Below are 25,814 nucleotides of genomic sequence, written 5' to 3'. Positions count from 1 at the left end.
TGGCGGGCGGCGTCCGGCGGAGCGAGACCGTGGTCTCTCTCGGGCCTGTTGCTGCTGGGCCGGTGCGGCGGGCGCGGGGCGCTGCTGAGTTCGGGCAGGCGGCTGTTTAGGGCGGCCTGTTGCGGAACTGGAGCGCTTTGGCAGAAAATGTCTCATGGCCTGCGAAGTCTTCTGTACCTCGGCGAATCGGTCCGCGAAGTCCTTCACGGAGGATCCGAAGAGGCCAGTCGGTGAAATGGGAGCGTCGAGGAACGCAGAGCGCTCCGACTCCGCCATTTCGGAGAGAGTCAGCCACAAATGTCTCTCGGAAACAGTAGCTGAGGCCATAATCCTGCCGATGGCGTGTGCGGCGGACTTTGTAGCGCGAAGAGCGAGGTCTGTGGCGCTACGTAAGTCCGGAACACTGATCGCGCCCGGGCCTTCCTCGTCTAGCTTGCAGAGGAGGTTAGCCTGGTGGATTTGGAGCACCGCCATGGTGTGCAGCGCCGATGCAGCTTGTCCGGCGGCGGAATACACGCGGCCGTTCAGAGCTGACGAAGTGCGGCAAGCTTTAGATGGTAGGACTCCCTTAGCCCGCCGTCCAGCAGAGGGTGGGCAAAGGTGAGTCGCTACAGCCTCCTCGACCGGAGGGAGAGCGTGGTAGCCTCTGTCGCGAGCACCGTCCACTACGGAGAATGCTGGCGAGGCAGAAGTACGTACTCTGGCTGAAAATGGCGCCTTCCACGATTTCGCTACCTCTTCGTGAAGCTCAGGAAGAAAGGGTGCGTGTCTGGAGGGGGGCGCAGCGCGGTCTCCAGCGAGGAAGCGGCCATCCAGCCGGTTGAGTGCAGGTTGTTCGGGCGTCGACCACTCGAGGCCGAGGCTCGATACGGCCTGTGTGAGCAGACGCATCAGCTCTGCTTCGATGCTGATCTTCCCTCCTCGACGTTCCGGAACGGCGGGGGAGGGGAGGTCCACAGAGCTCGCCCATCCCTCGCTCTCCGAAGCGAGAAGCGAACAGCAATCGTCATCCCCCTCTGATACGGCTTGCTGGTCGTCCTCCATAACGGACAAAGCGGCGTGCTGCGGCTGTTGTCCGTCGGTGAGCGACTCAAGCGACACGTTGAGAGGAGCTAGCGGCGGTGGCGGCGGCGAGCTCCTCGTGGAGGGAGGTTCCGGGACCCGCTGAGCGCGGCGCTTCTTACGGCGCGGCGCTACAGGGGGCGGTTGAGCAGTCTCGGCGAAAGATGCAAGGCGAGTCCGCAGAGTCGCGATTGGCATCATGTCGCAGTGATGGCAGCCGCCATCACCGAGAGCGAGAGCTGCATGTTCCTCGCCCAAGCAGGAAACACACAGTTCGTGGTGGTCCCCGTCGATGAGCGCGGCTCGGCAGGAGCCGCAGGAAACGCGAGACATCTTTAAAAAGACACTCGTTGCTCTTTTGTGAGGAAAAAATGTGTGCCGCGGTAGGCGAACACACACACAAAACACACACAAAACTGAAAGGATATTCCACGCCGGAGAAGCGCAGCAGGGAACGGCGGCTGAAGGCGGCGATGACCAGCGGCTTCAGGTAAGGGCTCGTCCTGCTGAGGTGCTTGTTCCAAACGGCTGTGGCGGCTCGAATCAATCCAGCGATGCGTGCAGCTTCGTTGAATTTAAGAAAATCGGCGTGTTAGACAGCTATGCTCGTATTTATAGGCCTAGGCCACGCCTGTTTGGGCGGGAGGTGACGCAGAAGGGCGCGAAGCGCCCTCATTGGTCAGCGTCCTGGCCTCGCATAGGCTGTGCTTTTCTGGCAGAGCAGCCAATGGGTGAGCTGTATTGCTCCGCCTAGGTTGTATGCTTCAGAAAAGCGTTTTACATTATTACAAAATTAAGGATTAATTTTAGGCTTCAATCTCGACAAAGAAATATCTTTCCCGTAGCGTTCTTCGACGCAGTACGAGAGAACTCTACGTAAGAGAACTTATCATGGCAACGCAGTTTCTGCACTCGCTCTGCTTTCCCCAATGCAAACACGATTATGTAAATACAGTAAGAGCTTCATGTGCAGTGTAACGTGCGTCATTGATTTCATAACGAGTTTGGCTAGTGTCCAGATAAACTCGATCGCGCTGTGTCCATGAGAAAATGAGCTAGGAAGTATAGGAACGCGTGCGCGCGATTCCTACAAAGATTGTTCTTTGATCGCTTTCTGTATATAATTTATTCACAATTTAAATACGATTATTTTCATCCTACTAAAAGAAACGATGTGAAGTTTATATTTTAGTCACTGGCTTGACTTACTGAGGCATAAACAGCTGTATTGAACGATTTGAGAGAAAGATTACCTGTCTGAACTTGAACAATTACACATCAGAAAGTGTTGCTTAAGCTCGATCGATTTATTTTCAGACGTTCGTCGAAGCCACCTCTATGACCCAAGTTGAGGAAACAGTCGTCGGTGAAATGTTTGCCGCAGACATGCAAAACTTTGGGGAGTTGTGTCGGCGCATTTCCAGAGAAAATGAAATGAATCCACTGGTTCTTCTGGAGCTTGGAGGAAGGAACTAAAAAAAGGCTTCGGTGTTCATTTGTACATCCAATTATTGAGCAATTATTATGCTTCACTTGCTCAAAAGCCATGATATCTCCCGTGGACAAACTAAAATCGCGCGCACGCGTTCCTGCTTCCTAGCTCATTTTCTCATGCGGGAAATATTCTCTGGGTGGGCAGAGCAGAGAAAGGGGAGGTAACATTTCCTCCGTATGACGTCATACGGAGGAGATTCAAGATCAGCCCGATTGAGCTTCCACTTTTTCAAAGACAGAGAAAGATAGCAAAAGCTCGATTTACACCGATTGAAATTTCTAGAAATTTGGGGACCATACACAGGCTAGGGGAACTCATATTAATGTTAAAAAACCTCAAAAAGTGAAAATTTCATGTCATGGGACCTTTAACTGTCATGAAAAGAAGTTTCCAACTCTTATTGGTATCATATGGCATATCTCTCAGCATCTGAGGTGTAGATGAGTTGTTTTCATGTGCAGGTGTCACTGTTTACTTGCTAAGGTGTGATGTAAGCTCCTCACAACAATACTCTGCAGGAGTGTTTCATAATGGCCTGGGCTCACACTACAACTGCCAGCCAACCCATCTGTGTGTCTATATAGAGCAATTAGTGACCAACAGCACAAACATATGTCACACTGTCCTGCTTCTCTTTCTCTAGAGGCACGGAGACATTGTGTTAGTCATTGCCTAAAAGTCACAACAGGTTGATCATAAGTCTGTATTAACTCACTGGTTCTGTGTTGTGAACCACTAATGTTCTGAGAGCTATAAGGATGTAGTAGGAAACACCAGTTTTGTGATAACACATGGATTCATCATTAACACCATGTAGTCTAATTTAAGCTTATGTCACTCTCTCTGCCAGACTACTAGAGAAGGTGTGTGTGTGGTGACGATGGTGAATTGTCTTTCTATCTGTCTGTGCCTGCCTACCTGCCAGGCAGGATACCATTACAGAGGACCAGAGACCCAACCGTCATTTGTCTGGGCAGAGCCTCAGTAATTAACATATGGAGAGCAATTAGCTCATGGGTCATTGCTCATTTTTACAAATTAATGCTCTGTAAATATGAGAAAACCAACAAGACAACCGAACAAGGGGATAATGCACAGAGGCAAAAGGAAAATCAATTCAATAAGTTCAGCACTAAGAATAATTCATACACAAAGCACATACACAAAGCTACTGAATTGTGAAGGCCAAGCAATTGTAAAAGCCATGTGACTGAACTGCAATCACATTGCAAGTTTATCTTTGACCAAAACATGTACTCTATAAAATATCCAACATAAAGTAGTTCTACCAGAAAGACTCGGGAGGCAAAATAACGTACAGTAAGTATGCATTTATTAACAGCCCAGCATAATAAAAGTATTATGATCTAAAGTTCTTTGGTGTAGGCCCAGTCCGTAGCTTGTAATCCGAGGGTCCGGACTCTGCATTTCCCTGAAAATGAAGAGAGGGGCGCAACCGACCCCCTGGGAGTTATGGGAAGGGACCATCCTGGTGGTGGTGGGGAGGATGGAGGGGAATGTAGGCGTAAACGTAAATAAATGTAACAAATTAGTATTATTATTAACTAAAATCTAGACTCGTTTTTCCACCTAAGATCACTTTTCTTTATACACCTTGATTTCTGGAATACAATTGCAAGCTTCATCCTCAAAGGACCCAACTGGCAGAGGATACAAGGATGAATTAGTGTGAGAAGAATTATACATTGACTTTCAGGGGACAGATTTGAGGAATTCCATCATTTTTGAAGCACTGTTAAACATTTGCCAAATTATTAAATGTAAAATGTAAAAGTCAGGGTGCAATCTGTCAAAATTTGTGCCAACTCATATTGTTATTTGAGTTAAACGTCATCTAAAAGGATTTTTTTAAATAAACCACAAAACGTTAAGCCTATACTGAAATATTTATCTATACCTACACTGAACTTTATCGTAGTATTGCCCGCAACTGACTACAACATAAATCGTGCAACACCGGTAAGTAGGCCTAGGCTACTTAAATGGTTAGGGTTCAATGGTGCGTTCAAGTCAACTCCTAAAGATTTACGTGTTGAATGCACATGAACGCCACCACAATGTCATAAATACTAGTGGGAAGCTTGGGATTTTCTTTAAGCCCGATACGAGTTGGGGGCGTGTGTCAGTGAGAAACGTGGCGGAATACGGGTTGGGTATTTAGCAGTGATATTGTCAGGCTTTTCTATTTACAGTGCATTAAGCTGATCGCATGGACATAATATGATGGCATAATAATATAACAATGTAGGTATAGGTATATAGGCTAATTAAGTTTGCAGTGGTTTCATAAATTCATTAAAAACAAAGCACACCTGATTCACATTTCTTTGTTGTTCATTTTCTAGAACTAGTGTAAAATGCCATTTTCACAAGATGTAAAATAAATCTCTGATGTCCCCAGAGCGTGTGTGTGCAGTTTTAGCACAAAAATACAAAGTTAAAGTCACTTTTTGAAGGTTTGCAAAAACGCACCGTTTTGTGTCTGGCCCTTTAAATGCAAATGAGATGCTGCAGAGGGCGGGGTTTCAAGAGCTCGTGTGTGTGTGTGTGTGTGTGTGTGTGTGTGTGTGTGTGTGTGTGCGTGCGTGCGTGCGTGCGTGCTTGCGTGCGTGCGTGCGTGCTTGCGTGCGTGCGTGCGTGCGTGTGTGTGTGTGTGTGTGTGTGTGTGTGTGCGTGCGTGTGTGTGCGTGTGTGTGTGTGTGTGTGTGTGTGTGTGTGTGTGTGTGTGTGTGTGTGTGTGTGTGTGTGTGTGTGTAAGCAGCTATGATTAGGCCTACCTCATGAGGACACACTAAAATGACAGAAACTGTTCTGCATTCGGAGTCAGACAAAGATGGAGAGACTCAAGAAGGGGTGACAACATGTAGAATGCAACAGGACATCTCTGAATTTAGTTGATGAATTTATGTTGCTGATGTGGAGTTAACTATCTTCAATTAGCATATTCTGTCATGGTAATCTATAAATCACTCGTGAACTGTTGTGAGATGCACACAGAGTGACTTTCTATTGCATGTGAAAAGATGGATCCTAAGGTTTGAGCTGACTCACAAATGTACTCTTGACACAAATATACTCTTATAACAACTTTTCCTCTTCTCAACATGGACTGCGTGTTCTCGGGGGCGGGGTTTATGTAGCTACATTTTACGGTTGGTGATGTCACTAACCCGGGAGGCATCGTGTAGTCCCTACCAGCTGTTTGTTGTAGTCCTTTTCTTTAAAAGCAAATATCTTCCTTTGCTTTGAGTGTTTTAACTTTGCAGCTGTTGTTTATGCTCAAACAGCAACATTACACACTAACTAAAGTTAGAAAACAAGTTAAATCATACTTAACCACCCCTTTAAGAACCTAGCTGTATTTTTGCTTCCCATGCGTAGCCTATTTACGACTTTGTGGTGTCGTTCATGCATGCGCGCGGAACTCGTAAATACGAACTTTTCGACATGAGTTGAACGCACCATTAGTTAATGTTACTTAATTTGAGTTCTGACGAAGATGAACGAAAGGGTTTGAACGACATAAGGGTGAGTAGCCTAATTAATTACAGAATTTTCATTTTTGGGTAAACCCGTTGGCCTGTTTGTTTGGACGTATGTATACGCGCTCTGTAACCTGAATATATCCTACGTTAGAAAACATTGTTAAAACTAATAAATGTTTGGAGAAAATAGGCCTAAAATACCTTTACCCTCGCAAAATTAGGCTAGTCGAGACTCAGAGTAAGCGAATAGCACAAGTTCATGCATGTCAGATTGTGATATTTTATTTTATTTATTTATTTTGTACCCAGATGCTCCACAGTTCCTATTTTGAATTGTGTTAGTGTCAGTGTGCTCTTTTAGAGTCTGTGACATCCGCGCCAGAAAGAAGTCCTGATTGAAATGCGTCTCACATCTGTGTAGCTCAGCACTATGCGCGCTACCTGCGGTGTGCGGAGACAGAGGTGCGCTGGGCGTTTGCCATCATCCGAGGGGAGGGGAGGGAGGAACTTCACTTAAATACTGGAGACATCAGAGAGCCATTCTCATAGCATCGGTCTCACAGCATCAGCGCCTGATACACGGAGAGAACATGGCAAACGCGTACCTGCAAGGAGTAGAGATCTCAGCCTCTCAGTTCCTGGATATATTCCATCATTATGACAACGATGGTAATTTATTTCCTTATTTTGTGGATTTTATGAACTGAAAGATTTTTGGGGAAGAAAAAAAATGGGATTATTCTTGCCACCTGCTTTGCAACTGGTTTCCAAAAGTTTGGTTATAATTATTTGTCTAATTTATCTTACCTATCTGACATGCATTAAGCTGTGGGGTATACCGTTAGTCATTTCAGATAGTTTTGAAATATACTTTTTGGCAGACTGATGAAAGCTCATCTGAATTGAAACTGTGTTGTGTCATTGATTTGGGGTGTAAATGCTCTCAGGTAATGGATATATCGAGGGGAAGGAGTTGCAGAATTTTATTAAAGAACTTCAACAAGCACGGAAACAAGCAGGACTGGTAAGTCAAACTGTTTTTTAAATCTACAGCTGCATAGTGATATCAGCTAGAAGGCAGGGATTTATGTGACACATACCAAGAAGGGTTGATAACACAATATAATAATAATAACAACAACAACAACCGTAACAATAATAAATGACACTTAGTAATTAATGACTATGATTATTATTACTATAAATACAGCTAGCTGCCAGCATCAATTATTGGTGTCCAAGCCAAAAAATTATTTCTGGAGGAAATTATGAAATATAGACAAAAATTGACAAATCTTTAAATAAGGGTCCTATGTAAAAAAAAAAAAAAAGATTTCTTCATTGTATTTTGCATAGCTTTATTTTCTTCTTCTTCTTCAAATATAATATCCCCTGACATTGGAAAATGATTAAATGTAATGCGTCCTCACATTTTCCTATATACAATAATGTGTGTATGCGTGTACACACACACGCACACACACACACACACACACACACACACACACACACACACACACACACACACACACACACACACACACACACACACACACACACACACACACACACACACACACACACACACACATTAATATGCTTAAATAGGATTGCTCTTGATGGCTCTTGATTTTGTTTGATGTGCAAGCAGATATCAGATTGATAATAGATTGATAACTTCCTTGACTAAAGCACAAGGTAGTTAGCGTATGGCCGACTAACAGCAGATGGAAATGCATGGTTACTCTACTGCTATTTCTGCAGTTACTTGCTGTACAATGCTTAAAATACAATGTTGAATTTCTTCCCCCCAAAATGCAAGCCATGAAAATACAATGCATTCAAATGCAAGCACTGTTAATGCAATGCTTTTTTATTTTATTTTTTTATTAGTGCAATTCAATAGGCTTTTTTTGTTTGTTTCAAAGACATTTGTCATTAATTTACCTCCATAAAACCTTTGCAGACAGCTGTTTTTTAGTTGTATCTCCCCCTATGGCCATAAGTAGAAAATAATTCACATGCATTATCCTGGTGTTGTTGGATAGTCCAGTTTTATGAATGTTGGACTAGGAATTTAGAAGATATATGTCAAGAAGTAAATATGGGCCACACCCAAATATTTTACTAGCTTGTGTCTTTAAACTACTTTGAAAAAAATATTTTTACAACTTTTTTAGAATATGATGATACATAGGAAAACGTCATGTAAATTAGACTAACAGCCCAGAAGTTGTTTGAAAAAGCTATTTTTTTCCAGGAAATAAAAAATTGTGGAGAGCATATACAGTTTCAGAATTTGAAAAAAACACAGCTTTACATAAAATATGCTTAGTGTGTAAAATTGGTGGTATGTACTGTTTGCCTGTGAAGCGGGTTGAAATTTTGGACCATCCAACCTGGCGGACCCATCTCGGGTCTCTGTAATTTAGGTTCTCTGATAATAATAATGTGTAATAGTATAATATATAAGTATAATATATAATAAAATGCCTTTTTAAAGGGGTGGTATAATGCCGTTTTCACAAGATGTAAAATAAGTCTTTGATGTCCCCAGTGTGTGTATGTGAAGTTTTAGCTCAAAATACCCCTCAGATATTGTTATAAAGCACGTTAAAATGGTCACTTTTTGAGGGTGAGCAAAAACACACTGTTTTTGTGTCTGTCCCTTTAAATGCAAATGAGTTGCTGCTCTAAGCACAGGGGGCGGAGCTTCAAGAGCTCATGTCCTTTTACCTCACACAGACATGCACTGAAAATGTCAATGTTTATGTTCAAACCGCAGAGTCAGACAATAATGGAGAGACTCAAGAAGAAGTGGCAACATGTAGAATGCAACAGGACATTTCTGAATGGTTAGTTGATGAATTTAGGATAGCTTATGTGTAGTTATCTTCTAGTCATTGATTAGCATATTCTGCCATTCTTGGGGGAGGGATTTATGTAACTTCTAGGGTTGGTGATGTCTATAACCCTGGATGAATGTCGTGTAGTCCCTACCAGGCGTTTGTTGTAGTCCTTAAAAAACGATTTCTTTAAAAGCAAATATCTTCCTTTGCTTTGAACTTTAAGCATTGTAACTTTAATGTTGTTTATGCTCAAACAGCAAAATTACACTAACTAAAGTTAGAAAAGTGAAATCATAATCAACCACCCCTTTAAAATAAATGCATATTGTATATTAAACATAAGTATACAACTGAAAGGAAAAGATGAAAGAATGAATGAAATTTATTATAGATAATAAACACAATAACAAGATAATAAAAGTAATAACTTTATTGCCATTGAAAAGTAACTTCAGGCACCACTGCAACCCAGCAAGATAATATCTGTCTATGCATGAGGGTGGTGAGGTGTTGGTCATGGTCACAATCCATCTAAATGGATCCCATTTCCGTTCATCAAAATGAACCATATGACCTTTTTATAGAAGATATTGCAATTTTAGTGGCATACACATTGTCTCCAGTCTAGCATTTATAATAAATGATGGTGAATTCCTTTGCTGTATCATATGATGGAGTGGCTTGTTATCAGACCTGTTAAAAGCTCTGATAGAGGACAGAGACTTTGTCCCAGTTTGTCTCAGTCAGCACGTTAGAGTCAGTCTGTCTCCCCATCTGTGTCCATGCACATCTGCTGCAGGCTCCTCCCCTCATTTGCTTCATAGAGGATAAATCCTCATTTGCGTTTGTTTTACAATACTTCTGTAGTTGCAATCTGCTGGTTATGCTGTTATCTATAAAGAACAGCAATGCAGTGTGTAGAAAACAAAGATGAAAGAGCCAAAGCCTCATTGGAGGGAACTGCGTGCAGACTTGATGTAGTGGAATGACCTTGGATGAAACTCATTACTGGTATACGAATACGAATGATGGTTTGTTCTTGTCTGGAAAATGCACATGCTAAAATTGCGAAGTAAACAACATAAGGGCCAAGAATGACTGAATAGATGCTGAATACTCGGTAACTGAATGACTGTAATGAATGTCATAATAATAAATGTGAAGTTTCCAGTTCTTCCATCATGAAGGTCAGAGTATGTTGCAATTTAGCAGTTAAACTACACTCACTAAATGGAGAATTCACCCAAAGCAAGCCGGGTTAAGTACTATACTAAAGATCTCAAGGGTCTCTTCTTATGGGATCGAATTATAAAGTATAAATGTCCGTTCACACCAAGAACAATAAATGTAACTAATGATAACTATATTGGTGTCCACACCAGCGTTATGTCGTCTGCCGCTTTAAATGCTCTACCCTTTAAAGTCTGGTGGCTTCTGATTGGCTGTCATTGTTTTTATCGATCAGCTGGGAAAAAATAATTCTGAAAGTGATTCCAGTTATATCGTGTAATTTTTTAATTAAAAATGTTAACCCGACGGTTGTTAACCCGAGGACCTGCTTCATACCACTGTAATGTTAAAAAAACATGAATGTTTTCACTCATCCATTAACATTATTAGATCTATCAGCTTGACAGCAAGTCCCATCATTCAGCTCGTCACTGCGTCATAAACCTACGCCTTTGTTATTGTAAGAGGTTAGCGACCCCTAGCAGAGAAAAAAGATTACATATAGTAGCTTTAAAAGTGATCTTTGATCACCAAAATTACATATTCAAACGTTTTTCCTTTGAAAAAAAATAGTAGTGGTTGGAGCGATTTGACAGCTGACCGCGTCAGCTGATCGCAGCCTATGCCTGTGGCCTGTCTGAACTGACACTGTGCTCGATATAAACAACATTAATAACTTGATTTTTACCACAGGGGACTTTAAGCCAAATAATATTTTGGCTTAAAATATTTGAAATAATTTGAAACTTATTGATAATGTTGATTGAAAGAATACTTTTTGAAAAGAAGAATGCGCACAGTCTTTATCTACCATATAAAATAAAATAATATAATAAAATAGTGCTTATATAAAACGAAAATGAAACTAATATAACTAATACACTAATATAAATAACAAAAAATATTACTAAAGAAAATATTAATATAAAATATTACCAATACATTTTGCTTGCAGCAAAATTCACCAGAAAACACCTTTGAAATGGCCATGAATGGTGAAAAAGGCTGAACCTGATGATGTAGTTACATTATGAACCACCAGTATATTACAGTATGACACTTTGTTGTGCAAACCTGCAACCTTCAGGTTACCAGCACTGAGTTTCAGCAATCCCACCATCTGTATTTTGTAATTGGAGAATTCAAATATACTTACAGGTGTGCAGTTGGTCTGACATTGTATAAAACAGTGATTTTCTTGTCCTCCATGTTGTCCCTGAAGTGGCTTCCAGTGGCTTTGCTTTATTGAGATTCCATGTCGTTGAGTTACGGCTCTATTAGGCGTAAAGAGGAGGTGATGGACTGTGACAGGACTGAGGAAAAGCAGCCACTGGGTCATTTCACACCTCTAATGATATTGTGCTCTGCTTCTGTGCTCCCTAAATGTCCCTCATGGGCCTCTGTCTGCATAACAATTTAATTTTATTCAGATTTCTAGACAATGCATGTGTTCAGGTGTCATTTAATCTTATACATGTGCCCACGTTACTTCAGGTCTGCTCGCCTAAAACTCTTTGAATAAGGCCTACTAAAAATGAATTTATGAATTTACTCACATGGACCTCAAGTCAACACACAAACTATAATTCAATAATTGCAAACATCAAATGAGTAAAAAAATGACCTCACCAAACAAATAACTAACACTGATGAACAAAAACAACATTAACAACAGCAGCATAAAGACAGCAAGCAGCAAAACAATACTTGATCACTAACGGCATTATTTATGCATAAATGCATGCTGGGAGCTGACAAACACAGAACAAATCAACAACATTTCTCAATATGACACTGCTTGTCCAGACCACTCGAGTTGATTTTTTTTAGTTTACTCAAATATAATTCACACACCTTATGTAACGATTTAACTGTTACACTTGCTATATTATAATAAATAAAATATTGTGTCAAATTCTTTTTTTTTCATTCTTGTTTAATGCAAATAAAAAGAGCAGATGCAGTCTATGTCAGATGCAGTGGTTTATGTCAGGCCCTAGGTTAAATTTACTCCACTATTACTACTAATCATTACTAAAATTGCAAACTCACTCTGTTTATCATAATCTGAAAGAGGACAACTCGACCTAAACTGTTTCATTTTCATTTTTCTTCAATTTCTTTAAATGATGTTTTAATTTCATCCCTCACTGTCCTCACTGTCATATCAGCTGAAGCAGAAATGTTTGGATGAACATGTAGATCACTTCTCCAGAATGAAACCAGAGAGCACAAGGATTTCAGGATGGGTGTGCAATTAATCAATGGGCCTTTTCCACCAATCACATGGAATCCTCTGCGTATTAAATATAGAAGAGAGTTTCACAAGTCTACCTTCATTAATCATGATGGTAGCCATTATAGAGACCATCACCAGTTCAGAAATGTTAGGCTTATGGGTAAAGAGCAAGAAAGGATCCTGACAAAAGCATTGATATAAGTAATAAGATTAAAGGTACACTGTGTAGGAATTTCTCCCATCTAGCGGTGAAATTGTATTTTGCATTCAAATGAATAGTGCTCTCTAGCTCCTAGCTTTTTCAAATGCGTGTTGCAAGTACGGTAGCCGTTATGTACCAAGAAGCTATGACAACAAAAGCCCTTCGTCGAGTTTAACTATACGTTACATGTTCTACTGTTATGCTGCCTATATAATGAATTAGGGCCTGTTCACATATCGCGCCTAAAAACGCGTAGAAAACGCTAGGCGCGCCCCGTTCTTCTTTTTCCAAAGAACTATGGCGGTTGCGCTCCGGAGGCGTCTGTCGTTGCTAAGCAACCATCAATTGCGCTCTCGGTTACAGCAAGGATAAATAATGAGAGCTTGACAAGTCATAAAGTTCAGGAAATCCCTGGACCGCAATGATGAGCTGCTCCTCCATTTTTCTGCTGAGGTTGCAACGTAAACATAAAAGGTGAGGAAGCTGATTGGTTGGTTCTTGTCACGTGACCAATGGTGCGCTTGCGGCATTCTGAAAAGTTAAGATGTTTTTATCTCGATGCGGCGCGGATGCGCTTGGAGTCTTTCTCCTTCATTAGCTCTTTCCAACTGGGTAAAGCTATCCCGTTTTTTACCCTCGGTTTTTGAATTCGCCGTTCACGTTTCCTTTTAAATTAAATTTTGGCATTTCTCCTGTGGCTCGGCATAAGTATGATCCTGAATTATGAAGTACCGTGCAGTGCAGCCTTTCAAATTTATCGGGGCAGTGACACACATTACGCCTCTCTCCTTGTCGTGACGCTGGCTCTGAACGAAAACGCGTTGTGGAAACGTGTTGAGGTAGCCTAGTGCTTTTTGTCCCTCTCTGCTATTGTAGTTTTTCAAGATGGAGGAACGACATGGAAGCCTCCGTGGAGTTACCTGTCCAATGTAAATAAATATAAGAAATTCTTTGCATATGAGGATAAGTCGGATCATTGGGAGAGGTAATTGTACACCATTGAGAGATTTATGAATAAAGACATTGATTTTAGCTAATAAAATACTTTTAAAACTACACTGTGTACCTTTAATGCTCGTATAGTGACAAACTGCATTACTGTATAAACCAATAAATGAGCAGTGATCTATAAACAGTTATTCTAATGTTTATATTCAACAGTATGGGTCACCAGTGTAATGTCATTAAAAAGTTGCCATATTTTCTGACAAATAGCAATAAAAAAATGGCAGATAGATATTTCACACTTTAATAGAAGCAAATAAACTTCAATTTTTTAAAATACATTTTAACAATTTGAATTAAAACAATATACTTATGAGGGAAGAATACAAGTATAAACTTGATAAAGGTATTTCTCTGACAAATTTATTAACAACAACAACAGGTTTAATTTTACTATACAAATTGACATTTACAACAACATAATCAGTTATTAATTAATATTTAGGCCTAGTTGATTCTCTCATTTTTGCATGTGTTCATAATTTCTTCTTTGACAGCCTGGTCAGAAATGATCACAGAATTTGTCATGTGTCGTTGAATTAACACAAATAAAACTGACTCCAAGCACAACTACGCAATATTCTTACAAAATCAAACAAATAATATTTAAATAAGGGTTGAAGATGTCAATTTTCTTTGGATGGACATCAGTTTTGGCCACTATTGTACACACAAATTTATTTAAGTAATGTATGTATTTTCTTAAAAGACCTACATCACATATCTAATCTAATGCAGGAACATTTTATTTTAGTATACACTTAATTTAAAAGTCTGCAGTACAACAGTGCAATGCCCTTTCAGAAATGCCTGCTTGAGGATATGCTTTCATTTGTCTCAGCCACCCTATTGATTCTCACTGAATCTGTAGTAAGACATATAACTCTTGGTAAATAGGCAAAAGTTTAGAAAATTGCATTTTATTGGCATATCATAAGGATGGAACAAACTGGAGTCTGCGGGGCCTAACTTTCATCAAAACCGTTACCTCATCATGTGAATGAACTGAAGTGTTTCACATTATTTTACTGATTTTTTGCACAGTCACCGCTCTCCATCCTTTGCCAAGATGGCCAGGCTTTTTTGAGGAACGAGAACTCCGCTCGTCTGTATCAAAATCAGTATGAAAACACAATCAGCATTGTGCAATGAGGGCTGAAGATAGCAGCACATCCCATCTGTCTGTGTGTATTTGTTCTTACACATCAATGGCTTTTAGAAGGCAGAAGAAATGGATTGTAACCACTGAAGTCTGCAGCAAACTGTAGTTTTTGTTAGAATGCATGAAAGTTACAGAAATTATTCTTTAGGATGCCTGTTTGTTGAATTGTCATTTTCTTTCCAGGAACTAACAGACAAAATGAAGGCCTTTATAGAGAAATATGAGCAAAATGCTGATGGGAAAATAGGTATCATTGAGGTAAGGAAACGAAAAACGTATGCTATGGTATTACAATAATATACTTTTTTAAATGTGAATTATTTAATGAGATTTTTTGACTGTTTAAATGTCTGGCGCCAGCAATATTGTTTGGCAGACACAGACTGTGATGTTTAGGCTCCAAAAAAAATGGGAAAGGTTTGTCATGTTGACATTGCAGTAAACTACATGAGCTTAACATTACTCTCTGTTGATTTACCGGAGAACAAAAATGTTTGTTCGTTTATATTATGCTTTCATCCAAGTACTGTGAGCCACATTTGACCATCAAAACATCAATTGTAAAAACAGAATTGTTTGTTCAGATTGTCAAATCTGTAACCTGTTCAAAACGGTGAAAGCGTGTGGATTTACAGCAATCAGCAGCTGTCAGCGGCTCTCTGGAGAGGTTATCTCCGATCAGATATCCTCAGATCCAGCAGCCTTTGGCACTTCATAAACTGACATTCCTTTCCCTTCATAGATGACACTGTCAACTTAGTCTTTCCCTAGGAATTAATGCACGTTACATTAATCAGTGCAAAAATGAACTTTTTCTTTACGTCTTTCACAGCTGGTTCAAATACTTCCCACAGAGGAAAACTTCTTGCTATTTTTCAGACAACAGCTGAAGTCGTGTGCAGAGTTTATGGAGGTGATTCTAAAATGTACACAATTTAAACAACCTGTGCTGACTATAGAATAGATAATACCATTGCATGTCTTGAAGTACAATTAGTGCTTTTTAAAAATATACAGAGCAATATATTTAGGTAAACTACACGACCATTCAAAAGTTTGGCGTCAGTAAGGCTTTTTTAAAGGAATTCATATTTTTATTCAGCAAGGATGCATTCAATTGATCAAAAGTGACAGTAAATACATTTATATATAATGCTACAAAATATTTCTATAAAAATGCTCTTTTTTTCTTCTTTTTTTTTAAGTTATCTCCTACGGTACGTGTTCTTTTGTAGTTTCTAAAAGAACGTTTTTGTTTTTCCTTGTATTCGTGCGACTCTGCAACCAAGCGTGACATTTTCACAATATTACGTTTTTTTTTTTTTTACTATATTATAAGCTTTGGTTAGCATATAAGAGGCTTCTTTCAAATATATTACAAAATCTTACTGACCCCAAACTTTTGAACGGTAGTGTAAATGTTGTGTCTTTAAAAAAAGTTCCAATTTAAATGCAAACACTGAAGCTGCGGATTTCTATAATACATCCATGTTATTAATTTCTCTTCCAGGCCTGGAGAAATTATGATGCTGATCACAGTGGATACATAGAAGCTGATGAACTTAAGGTGAGAAGCAAACTTTTAATCACTCTAATGATATTTGCTCAGTGAGCAACCATCTCTGTTGATACATTTAACATGTTCAGCTGAGATGGACTTTTTATGCTCATTGTGTGTGAAGACCCCAGTGCTATTTAATACTAGTAATCTTGAAACTATTATTTTCCCTCTAAAATATGTTCCTCTGACCTAACCAGGACACCCTTACAGCTTTAACCCTCTATTTGACCAAAAAGAATGCTATCCAGTAGTAACATTTCTGGTTCTGTCTGAGCAAAAACACATTGTAGAAAAACACAATACAACAAATCCAAATAAGCAGGAGTGTACTGCGGTCACAATAAGTAAAATGTATTGCAGCTATTCATTAACATATCAAAAAAAATATCAACCAGCTGCTTAAAAGTTTGTTATTTGGGCTAGTAAACTGGCCTTGGGATCTCAAACATGGAAATGAGGGTTATTACAGTGAGGAAAATAAGTACAGTATTTGAACACCCTGCTATTTTGCATGTCCACTGTGAGAGACATAATCTAAAAGAAAAAAATCCAGAAATCACAATGTATGATTTAACTATTTATTTGTATGATACAGCTGCAAATAAGTATTTGAACACCTGAGAAAATCAATGTTAATATTTGGTACAGTAGCCTTTGTTTGCAATTACAATTGGCCATCGTTTCCTGTAGTTTTTCACCAGGTTTGCACACACTGCAGGAGGGATTTTGGCTCACTCCTCCACACACATCTACTCTAGATCAGTCAGGTTTCTGGGCTGTCGCTGAGAAACACGGAGTTTGAGCTCCTTCCAAAGATTCTCTATTGGGTTTAGGTCTGGAGACTGGCTAGGCCACGCCAGAACCTTGATATGCTTCTTACAGAGCCACTCCTTAGTTATCCTGGCTGTGTGCTTCGGGTCATTGTCATGTTGGAAGACCTAGCCTCGACCCATCTTCAATGCTCTAACTGAGGGAAGGAGGTTGTTCCCCAAAATCTCGCAATACATGGCCACGGTCATCCTCTCCTTAATACAGTGCAGTCGCCCTGTCCCATGTGCAGAAAAACACCCCCAAAGCATGATGCTACCACCCCCATGCTTCACAGTAGGGATGGTGTTCTTGGGATGGTACTCATCATTCTTCTTCCTCCAAACACGGTTAGTGGAATTATGACCAAAAAGTTCTATTTTGGTCTCATCTGACCACATGACTTTCTCCCATGACTCCTCTGGATCATCCAAATGGTCATTGGCAAACTTAAGACGGGCCTTGACATGTGCTGGTTTAAGCAGGGGAACCTTCCGTGCCATGCATGATTTCAAACCATGACGTCTTAGTGTATTACCAACAGTAACCTTGGAAACGGTGGTCCCAGCTCTTTTCAGGTCATTGACCAGCTCCTCCCGTGTAGTTCTGGGCTGATTTCTCACCTTCTTAGGATCATTGAGACCCCACGAGGTGAGATCTTGCATGGAGCCCCAGTCCGAGGGAGATTGACAGTCATGTTTAGCTTCTTCCATTTTCTAATGATTGCTCCAACAGTGGACCTTTTTTCACCAAGCTGCTTGGCAATTTCCCAGTAACCCTTTCCAGCCTTGTGGAGGTGTACAATTTTGTCTCTAGTGTCTTTGGACAGCTCTTTGGTCTTGGCCATGTTAGTAGTTGGATTCTTACTGATTGTATGGGGTGGACAGGTGTCTTTATGCAGCTAAAGACCTCAAATAGGTGCATCTAATTTAGGATAATAAATGGAGTGGAGGTGGACATTTTAAAGGCAGACCAACAGGTCTTTGAGGGTCAGAATTCTAGCTGATAGACAGGTGTTCAAATACTTATTTGCAGCTGTATCATACAAATAAATAGTTAAAAAATCATATATTGTGATTTCTGGATTTTTTTTTTTAGATTATGTCTCTCACAGTGGACATGCACCTACGATGACAATTTCAGACCCCTCCATGATTTCCAAGTGGGAGAACTTGCAAAATAGCAGGGTGTTCAAATACTTATTTTCCTCACTGTATATTTTAGGTTTGGGAGATAGTTAAGCATTATGACACTTGGCACACAAACTTGCTGACCAGCAAAGTACAATTCCAGCCTAGTATCTCTTCACAATCTTGTCTCATATCAGTTAGCACAACCTTTTAAAGTGTAAACCTATAAACAACATATAACTGACCTTAGGATGCAAATCATCTCAGAAGGCAACTTGTACCTTCTTAAAATGTAAGAGACAGATTCATGAGGTCAATCATAGCAATTTGGGATTACCCACATTGGAGTTTCCCTCTTAAGAAGTCAATCTAGGTCTTTCTCCAGCATGTGGACTGGAGGGTACAACAACAAACGGAACATTGAAAGATTTAATTTCCAGATCAACATTAATAACCATATGCAACCCTCAAAGGGGCTTGTTTAAAGCAAGCACTGAGGATTTTGGCATTTAAATTAAAATGGGGAATGGTTTCTTTGAACATCTGCCAGATTTAGTCCGTGATTTTGATGAGTGCAATCTGTTAACACTGGACCGCTTCTGGACCCACTAATGGACCTCCGGCAGGAAGAGGAAATGCTGATAGCTCTGTGAAATATGAATGTTGCATTTTGGAGACAGCACCACTATACAAAACATAAAATGGATAGTTCTAGCCCTTAATGCTGGTTGGTCAAAATTGGTTATTCCATAGTAGTGCAACAGTGGACTTTTTTCAGAAGACTTGGTTACAAATAATTTGTTCCATTAATTTTTCCCTATATATTTTTTTTAAAGTCTGTTCAAGAGTTAGACCTTATGCGCCAGAGAAACAAGTGCGCAGCCAGCCATCTTTAGAATATTGTCTTTGAACTTCAGTCTTTGAGGTCGCTCTATATATTTCTATGGCATCGCTGTCGAAGAGTAATTAGCTGGTTAAATGGATTTACTTATTGTAGAGTTAACATGAGCATTGCTATGTTTAAAGCAGATGTCTTAAAGGAACACTCCGACTTTTTGGGACTTTAGCCTATTCCCCGTATCCCCCAGAGTTAGATAAGTCCATACATACCTTTTTCATCTCCGTGCGTGCTATAAGTCTGTTTGACGCACCCACCGCTAGCCTAGCTTAGCACAAAGACTGGATGTGAATGGTTGCAGCTAGCATACTAATCCAAATAAGTGACAAAATAAAACAAACATTTTCCTATTTACATGTTGTGATTTGTATAGTCACATAGTGTACAAAAAACAAAGTCACATGAGACACAGACATATTTTAACCGTATAAATACTGGGAACTATATTCTCTGAAGGCGAAGCACTGCTACTTGGGCGGAGTGATAACCGCAGCACATGAGACGCGCCGTGGTGAGGAGCAGAGAGTTCGTTCAGAGTTTGGGTTACAGAGTCAGCAATTTATAAATAGTAAAAGCGTAGTTTACAATCATGGATTTTCGCTGTATTGTAAAGAGCTGTGACAATAAACAGGGATACCAGGTAATACCATGATGTTTCATAGAATTCCAACTAAAAACGCTGACCGGATGAAGAAATGGCTACTTGCTCTGGATATTGATCAAAACACACCTAATGAGATTATCAAGGGACATTATGTTTGCTCGGTACATTTCACTGAGGACGACTATTTTCAAAAAATGGAATTTGTCACAAGGACCATGAAACGTGTGCTGAAGGATACGGTCATCCCATCGATATCACATACAGGACAAAGTGGAGCGGCTGCGGTAAGTGTTCCGTTATATTTTTAAATGTTTAGCCTAACGTTACTGTAACACTGTCATTAGCTAACTTAGATCTAATGTAACGTTAGTGACACTATTATCTGAATAGGGTGGTAACTACTATTGCAGTTGTTTACGGGCTCCATGTATCCCCTGTAATGTTAGTATTGTTGCCTCGAACGCGCTCTGTCGTCTAACTTGAGCGGAGCTAGAGCTCACGTAGTCACGTTGGTTTTGTTGACAGAAGAAAAAACGGCGCGTCTCAGGTGCTGCGGTTATCACTCCGCCCAAGTAGCAGTGCTTCGCCTTCAGAGAATATAGTTCCCAGTATTTATACGGTTAAAATATGTCTGTGTCTCATGTGACTTTGTTTTTTGTACACTCTGTGACTATACAAATCACAACATGTAAATAGGAAAATGTTTGTTTTATTTTGTCACTTATTTGGATTAGTATGCTAGCTGCAACCATTCACATCCAGTCTTTGTGCTAAGCTAGGCTAGCGGTGGGTGCGTCAAACAGACTTATAGCACGCACGGAGATGAAAAAGGTATGTATGGACTTATCTAACTCTGGGGGATAAGGTGAATAGGCTAAAGTCCCAAAAAGTTGGAGTGTTCCTTTAACATATGTCAGTAGACCCGGAAGATTTTAAAACGGGCAGTTCATGCTGTGGAAATACAAACCGGAAGACAAAAGACAACAAGCGCAGGGCTCAAAAGGGGCGGGGCTACAAAAGGTCTATAAGACATGAAATATACCAAACCAACTACAAGACTGTGTATTTAACCACTACCAGGAGTTCTGCTGCTGAACATGAGCGTTTTGAAAATGGGAAAGTTGAAAAATTGCAGGGTTATGGTTTCAACAAAAGCATATATCTTTGGTTAACAAAATCAATTCCCCCACAAAGAAAATGAATGGGAAAAGTCTCTTATTTTCAAGGCTGCATTTGTTTATGCAGCAAAGCTTGTGAATTGACAGTAAAGCTTGTGAATTGTAAATTAGTTCAAAAGAACATGCATTTGAAACAAAAAATATTTTGTAACATTATAAATGTGTTTACTGTCACTTTTGATCAATTTAATGCTTACTTGCTGAATACAATTTCATAAAGAAAAAAATATTTACTGACACCAAACTTATATAAATAATCCAATCTAATGTTTTTCAGAACTTTTTGAAAGATCTGCTGCAGAGGGCTAAAAAACCATATGATGAGAAGAAACTTGAGGAGTACACACTGACTACCGTAAGTGAACCACAGAGCTCAACAAATAGGCCTACATATGTATTTAGAGGGAATAAATATATTTTTTTGTTTTTTTTTTACAGCTGAAAATTTTTGATTCAAATAAAGATGGGAAACTATGTCTGTCAGAAATGGCACGGTTAGTGAGCTTGCAAATTTCTTATGAATAATGATAATTTGCTATTAACTTGGCTATAACATTTTTTGGAAATATGGTGTCTCTCTCTCTCTCTTTTTTTTCATACAGGCTGTTACCAGACCATGAAAACTTTCTATTAAAATTTCAGGTAAATCTGCATTAGTAATTAACCCATAAATGCTCTGGATTTACCCATTACCCACCTAAAACTGTACAAATCTTTTCTTCAGGGGGTAAAAATGGCCAGAAAAGAGTTCAACAAGATTTTTGAGTTATATGATCAGGTAAGTCTCTTGCATTGATCAGTCATTCACTTTAAATGATGTAATCGTCAAAATACTCTGTGCCTGGCCGCCTTAAAATAACTCAAGCCTAAACGTAATACTGGTTGATTTTTTTGCATTACCAAGCATGCATAGATCAGCCAGAGTGTCTTCTATTGTACAAGGCGTGAGGAAAGCAGCCATTAGTATGCAAAGACAGTGCTCTTTCTGGATAGCGCCTCCAACACCATTGAAGCTTTTGGCCCTGGCTCAATTGTAATGTATTACTGTGTCCCTGAATAGGGCAAATTCCTCACTGCTGATGACAGCACCCTTGATCTTTATTGATTGGCAGGTTCAGGTTGCGAACTCCCATAGACTGGCTCAAATGCACACATACCCATTTTTGGGCTATTAGAAAATACTGTGCAATGAAGTGGCATTAGAGGCAGCATATGCTCAAAGCTCTGAGGCATTTCATTACAGACACACCGACTGCTGGTCTGCAGACATGTGACTTGGCCACACACTGTTTGCGCTGGTACAATGCAACAGGCCAGCTTGTTCTTTCATCAGCACATTAAGAGATGATTAAAGGACACATTATGAAAATGATGGAGATACATGGACTTATTTGACTGACTTATAAAATACAATTAGACATTATCACAATATGTTATATGTGTACACACACGCACACTTTTAATGAAAATCCATAAGCACTATATTCCAATCATTTGATATTATGTATATATTCTTATAGTTTTGTGTTTAAAAAAATTAAGAAATATATAATATTTTAAAAAACGATTTTGGAAAGACTGAATAAAAAAGTGAATGAAAAGTTTTTAAAAAAATGGGGGTGAACTTTTCCTTTAAACCAAAGCCATTACATATTAGTACCTTTTTCAGGAGGACGTTTAAATGTTACAAGCCCTCTAAAGGAAGTTACTGGCCCACTTTCTCTGGCTATTATTTCTTCAGAGCACCAAATGTGCACCCCAAGACCCAGCATGTCATTGCATTGACTCTGTGTGCAAAACCAATCCTTAATGCCCTGATTTCCAATCTCTCCCCAGAGAACATGTCATGAGGCATCCCTAATGTCTGAATAGAGAATACAGGAAATGATGGTTAAGTGGCATGACGCTGAGTTTCCTCAGTGGCTGTCACACATCTGTGCTTGTTAATGTTCACTATGCTTGCTGCCTCTCGCAGGACAGGAACGGTTACATGGACGAAAATGAGCTTGACGCCCTCCTCAAAGACCTTTGTGAGAAAAACCACAAGGTACGCATCTAAAAACCAGGCTAATCTGAGGTTTGCTTTCATTTTCTGAGATCTGTTGATGTATTCTGGCTCATGATGGGCACAAACAAATTTCTTCAAGCAGACTCATAAATGATAATACTAGTCAGAAATCTAATCTTCTGCAGCTGCACGTGGGTTGCATACAAATTCTTCACTTTAGAGCAGGACAGAGAAACTTTACATTATGTAAGGGAGAAAACTACTGTGATGCACAACTAGCAATTTAAAAAAAGGAATAGTTTGGGTTCAGTATAAATTCAGCTCTAAGAAAATTATTTCAGTCTCTCAGGTTGTAAAAAATAAACAGACAAACAAACATTTCATAGGACATATAGAAATGCACTGGATGGATGTCTATGGGGCAAAGCATTCCGCAAGGTTTGAAGATGCCATGAAGCTCGCTTTTCTTTCCCGTGCCAATGTATTTTCTGTTAAAACAGGAAGTTTAAATAAATAGCCAGTAGGTTTTTTTTTAATAGCCAACATGCTTTATTTACGTCACTGTGACCCGCGGTTAGCGATTTAGTAGTTGGTTGCAGGTGGACATGTCATGGGGGTGAGGAATTTTCATTCTAGAGAGCATCTAATTTGATAAAATCTGTATAGTGCAGAGTGTCATCAGTATTTTTTGTCCATTTTCCTGGAAGAGAAAGACTACATTTTAAAGGTGAATATTGTCAACTAGCATATAGCATAATAGATGACCTCAAAGCTATAACTGAAAAAAATGAAAAATTTTCCAGTCTACTACTACTTTTTCTTGCCCCCTTTCTATTTCAAGTGAATAACTCATAAACTAATTTTTAAATGCATTTGCTGCCAATAGTCTGAACATGGAATATACTTTTAAATTACATATTTACAATACCGTTCAGAAGTTTGGTGTCATTAAGACATTTTTATGTTTTTGAAAGTCTTTTCATTTGGCAATTATTTGATTAAAAATACAGTAAAAACAGAAATATTATTGAAATATTACAGATATTAAAAAAGATTTTCTAGATTAATACATTTAAAAATTTAATTTATTCCTCTGATGGCAAAGCTGAATTGTTATTAGCCATCAAGCCAGTCTTCAGCGCAGAAATGTTGTAAAGTTTGGCAATCTGCTTTTTAATTTTTAAGTTAATTAATTTACAATATTTTTCAAATGTACCCCCCCCCCCCTCCCCCTTTTTAATTATATCAAATATAATTATATATTTATGTGTTTTGGTTTGGGTTTTCAAAAAAATGTCTGCATGTCTGAACAAAGCCTCTCAGACTCATGAAAACTGAATATGTCTAATGCCACGTTGACAGACAATAAAATCACTGAACATACTCTTCTGATCTCTTGACAGGTTCTAGAAGTCAACAAAATCCCGACGTACAAGAGCGCCATCATGGCTCTGTCTGACGGAGGCAAGCTCTACAGAACAGAGTTGGCGCTGGTGTTGTGCGCAGAGGAGATGTGATCTCCTCACATCTGTACTCGCACCATCTCACAACCCCGTCCCCAGCTCACCTGTGATGCGTAATGTAGCTAGAACCTTCTTACGTTCTTTCATTTTGAACATGGATTTCACATAGACAGGCAAACCAGTGGCACATACTTTTCAATTTGTTGTTTCTATACTGTTTCTAAATGTACAGATTTTTTAACAATGACACACGTACAATACAACCTGCACTGCATAGATGAACGCTACATTTCCCTCAACACGAGGAAACCCAAAAAGCTACCAAATTCCCCATCATGGTTTTAAAATCCAAAATATTCACCAATACCTATTCTGCAAATATAATAAGTATTGATTTATCTAACACTATCATAGACAAAAGCAATAATGTCCTCAAGGAATGCTGATGAAACATGCCCTGTTGGTTGGATCTATGTAAAACTCAAAAAGGCTACAAAATATACTTTTGCGATGCATGTTTATACTGTAGCTGATGGCAGGCCCTGCTAGTGGGGTATTTTTGACTGCAAGCACATGCCGAACGTAATGCATCGCCCCAGACCTGTCTTTAATGTTAGATTTTGCACTGTAAAGAATGACATGCTCCTCTATGCTGAACACCACAGACACTGTGTAAGAAGATATTAAACTTATTGAATGACTACTTGTATCCAGTTGTGTCATACATCCCTCAGTCCCTTTAAATCAGCTTAATATTGAAGTAATAAAAGCCCTCACCTGTATGCCTTTCTTCTGTAGAAAAGTTTTTCCCCATACAATGGAAGTCAATGGGGTTCAATGTTGTTTGGACCCCATTCACTTTCATCGTATGGACAAAAACAGTTCAAACATTCTTCTATATATTTTCTTTTGTGTCCCGCAGTAGAAAGGAAGTTAGGTTTGGATCAATATGAGTAAAAAGATCTCAAGAAGCTCATTGTGTGGTTTGGTCCTAACTATTCATAACATGCAAATGTTAGTTTTTTCAGTAAATAAAATCATACTAAAATTTAATGCCTGGTTTGAAACAGTACATGAAAATAAAGCTGGCGTTGGGGAGTTCTGGCAAAAGCACAAAACAATTCTCAGTAGAGTTCCCCTCTCCATTTATAGTTTAAACAGATCATGATCTTATCTTATAATTGAATAGTTGACCTTCCCAAAGCGGACACTGCAAGACATAAAACTTCTGTCATTGTGAACAAACAGAAACACTCAGAATCTAAACCTTTGTTTAGTTGGAACTTTGACTGAACTAAATCATCTAGGATAGCCGCATATTGAAAACATTGGATTTACATATTTTCTCATATCTATCTCAAGATGCTTGGAATTTTCGATTAAACACCTTTGGACTGGAACACCAAGGATGAATC

General features: G+C 39.4%; 1 protein-coding gene across 4 annotated transcripts; it reads left to right on the top strand.

The window, feature by feature from the left end:
• Positions 1 to 5,951: 5,951 nt before the first annotated feature.
• Positions 5,952 to 25,450, top strand: calb1 (calbindin 1). Of its 4 annotated transcripts, none has more exons than XM_079626267.1 (12): positions 5,952 to 6,106; positions 6,485 to 6,732; positions 7,011 to 7,087; positions 14,934 to 15,008; positions 15,583 to 15,663; positions 16,261 to 16,317; positions 21,206 to 21,283; positions 21,367 to 21,422; positions 21,531 to 21,570; positions 21,653 to 21,706; positions 22,904 to 22,975; positions 24,340 to 25,450. In XM_079626267.1, the coding sequence occupies exons 2-12, from the start codon at positions 6,654 to 6,656 to the stop codon at positions 24,451 to 24,453; spliced, it is 783 nt and encodes a 260-aa protein (XP_079482393.1). In that variant the 5' UTR covers positions 5,952 to 6,106; positions 6,485 to 6,653; the 3' UTR covers positions 24,454 to 25,450. The 4 variants fall into 4 exon arrangements, with proteins under 4 accessions (XP_079482393.1, XP_079482395.1, XP_079482394.1 ...); XM_079626269.1 differs by lacking the exon at positions 6,485 to 6,732 and adding an exon at positions 14,633 to 14,772 and having other exon boundaries at positions 5,974 to 6,106; positions 24,340 to 25,100; XM_079626268.1 differs by having other exon boundaries at positions 5,992 to 6,106; positions 6,406 to 6,732.
• The last annotated feature ends 364 nt before the right edge of the window (positions 25,451 to 25,814 follow it).

The sequence above is a fragment of the Phoxinus phoxinus genome (assembly GCF_949152265.1).
Source record: "Phoxinus phoxinus genome assembly, chromosome: 10".
Lineage (NCBI taxonomy): Eukaryota > Metazoa > Chordata > Actinopteri > Cypriniformes > Leuciscidae > Phoxinus > Phoxinus phoxinus.
This window is presented reverse-complemented; position numbering and strand designations above follow the sequence as displayed.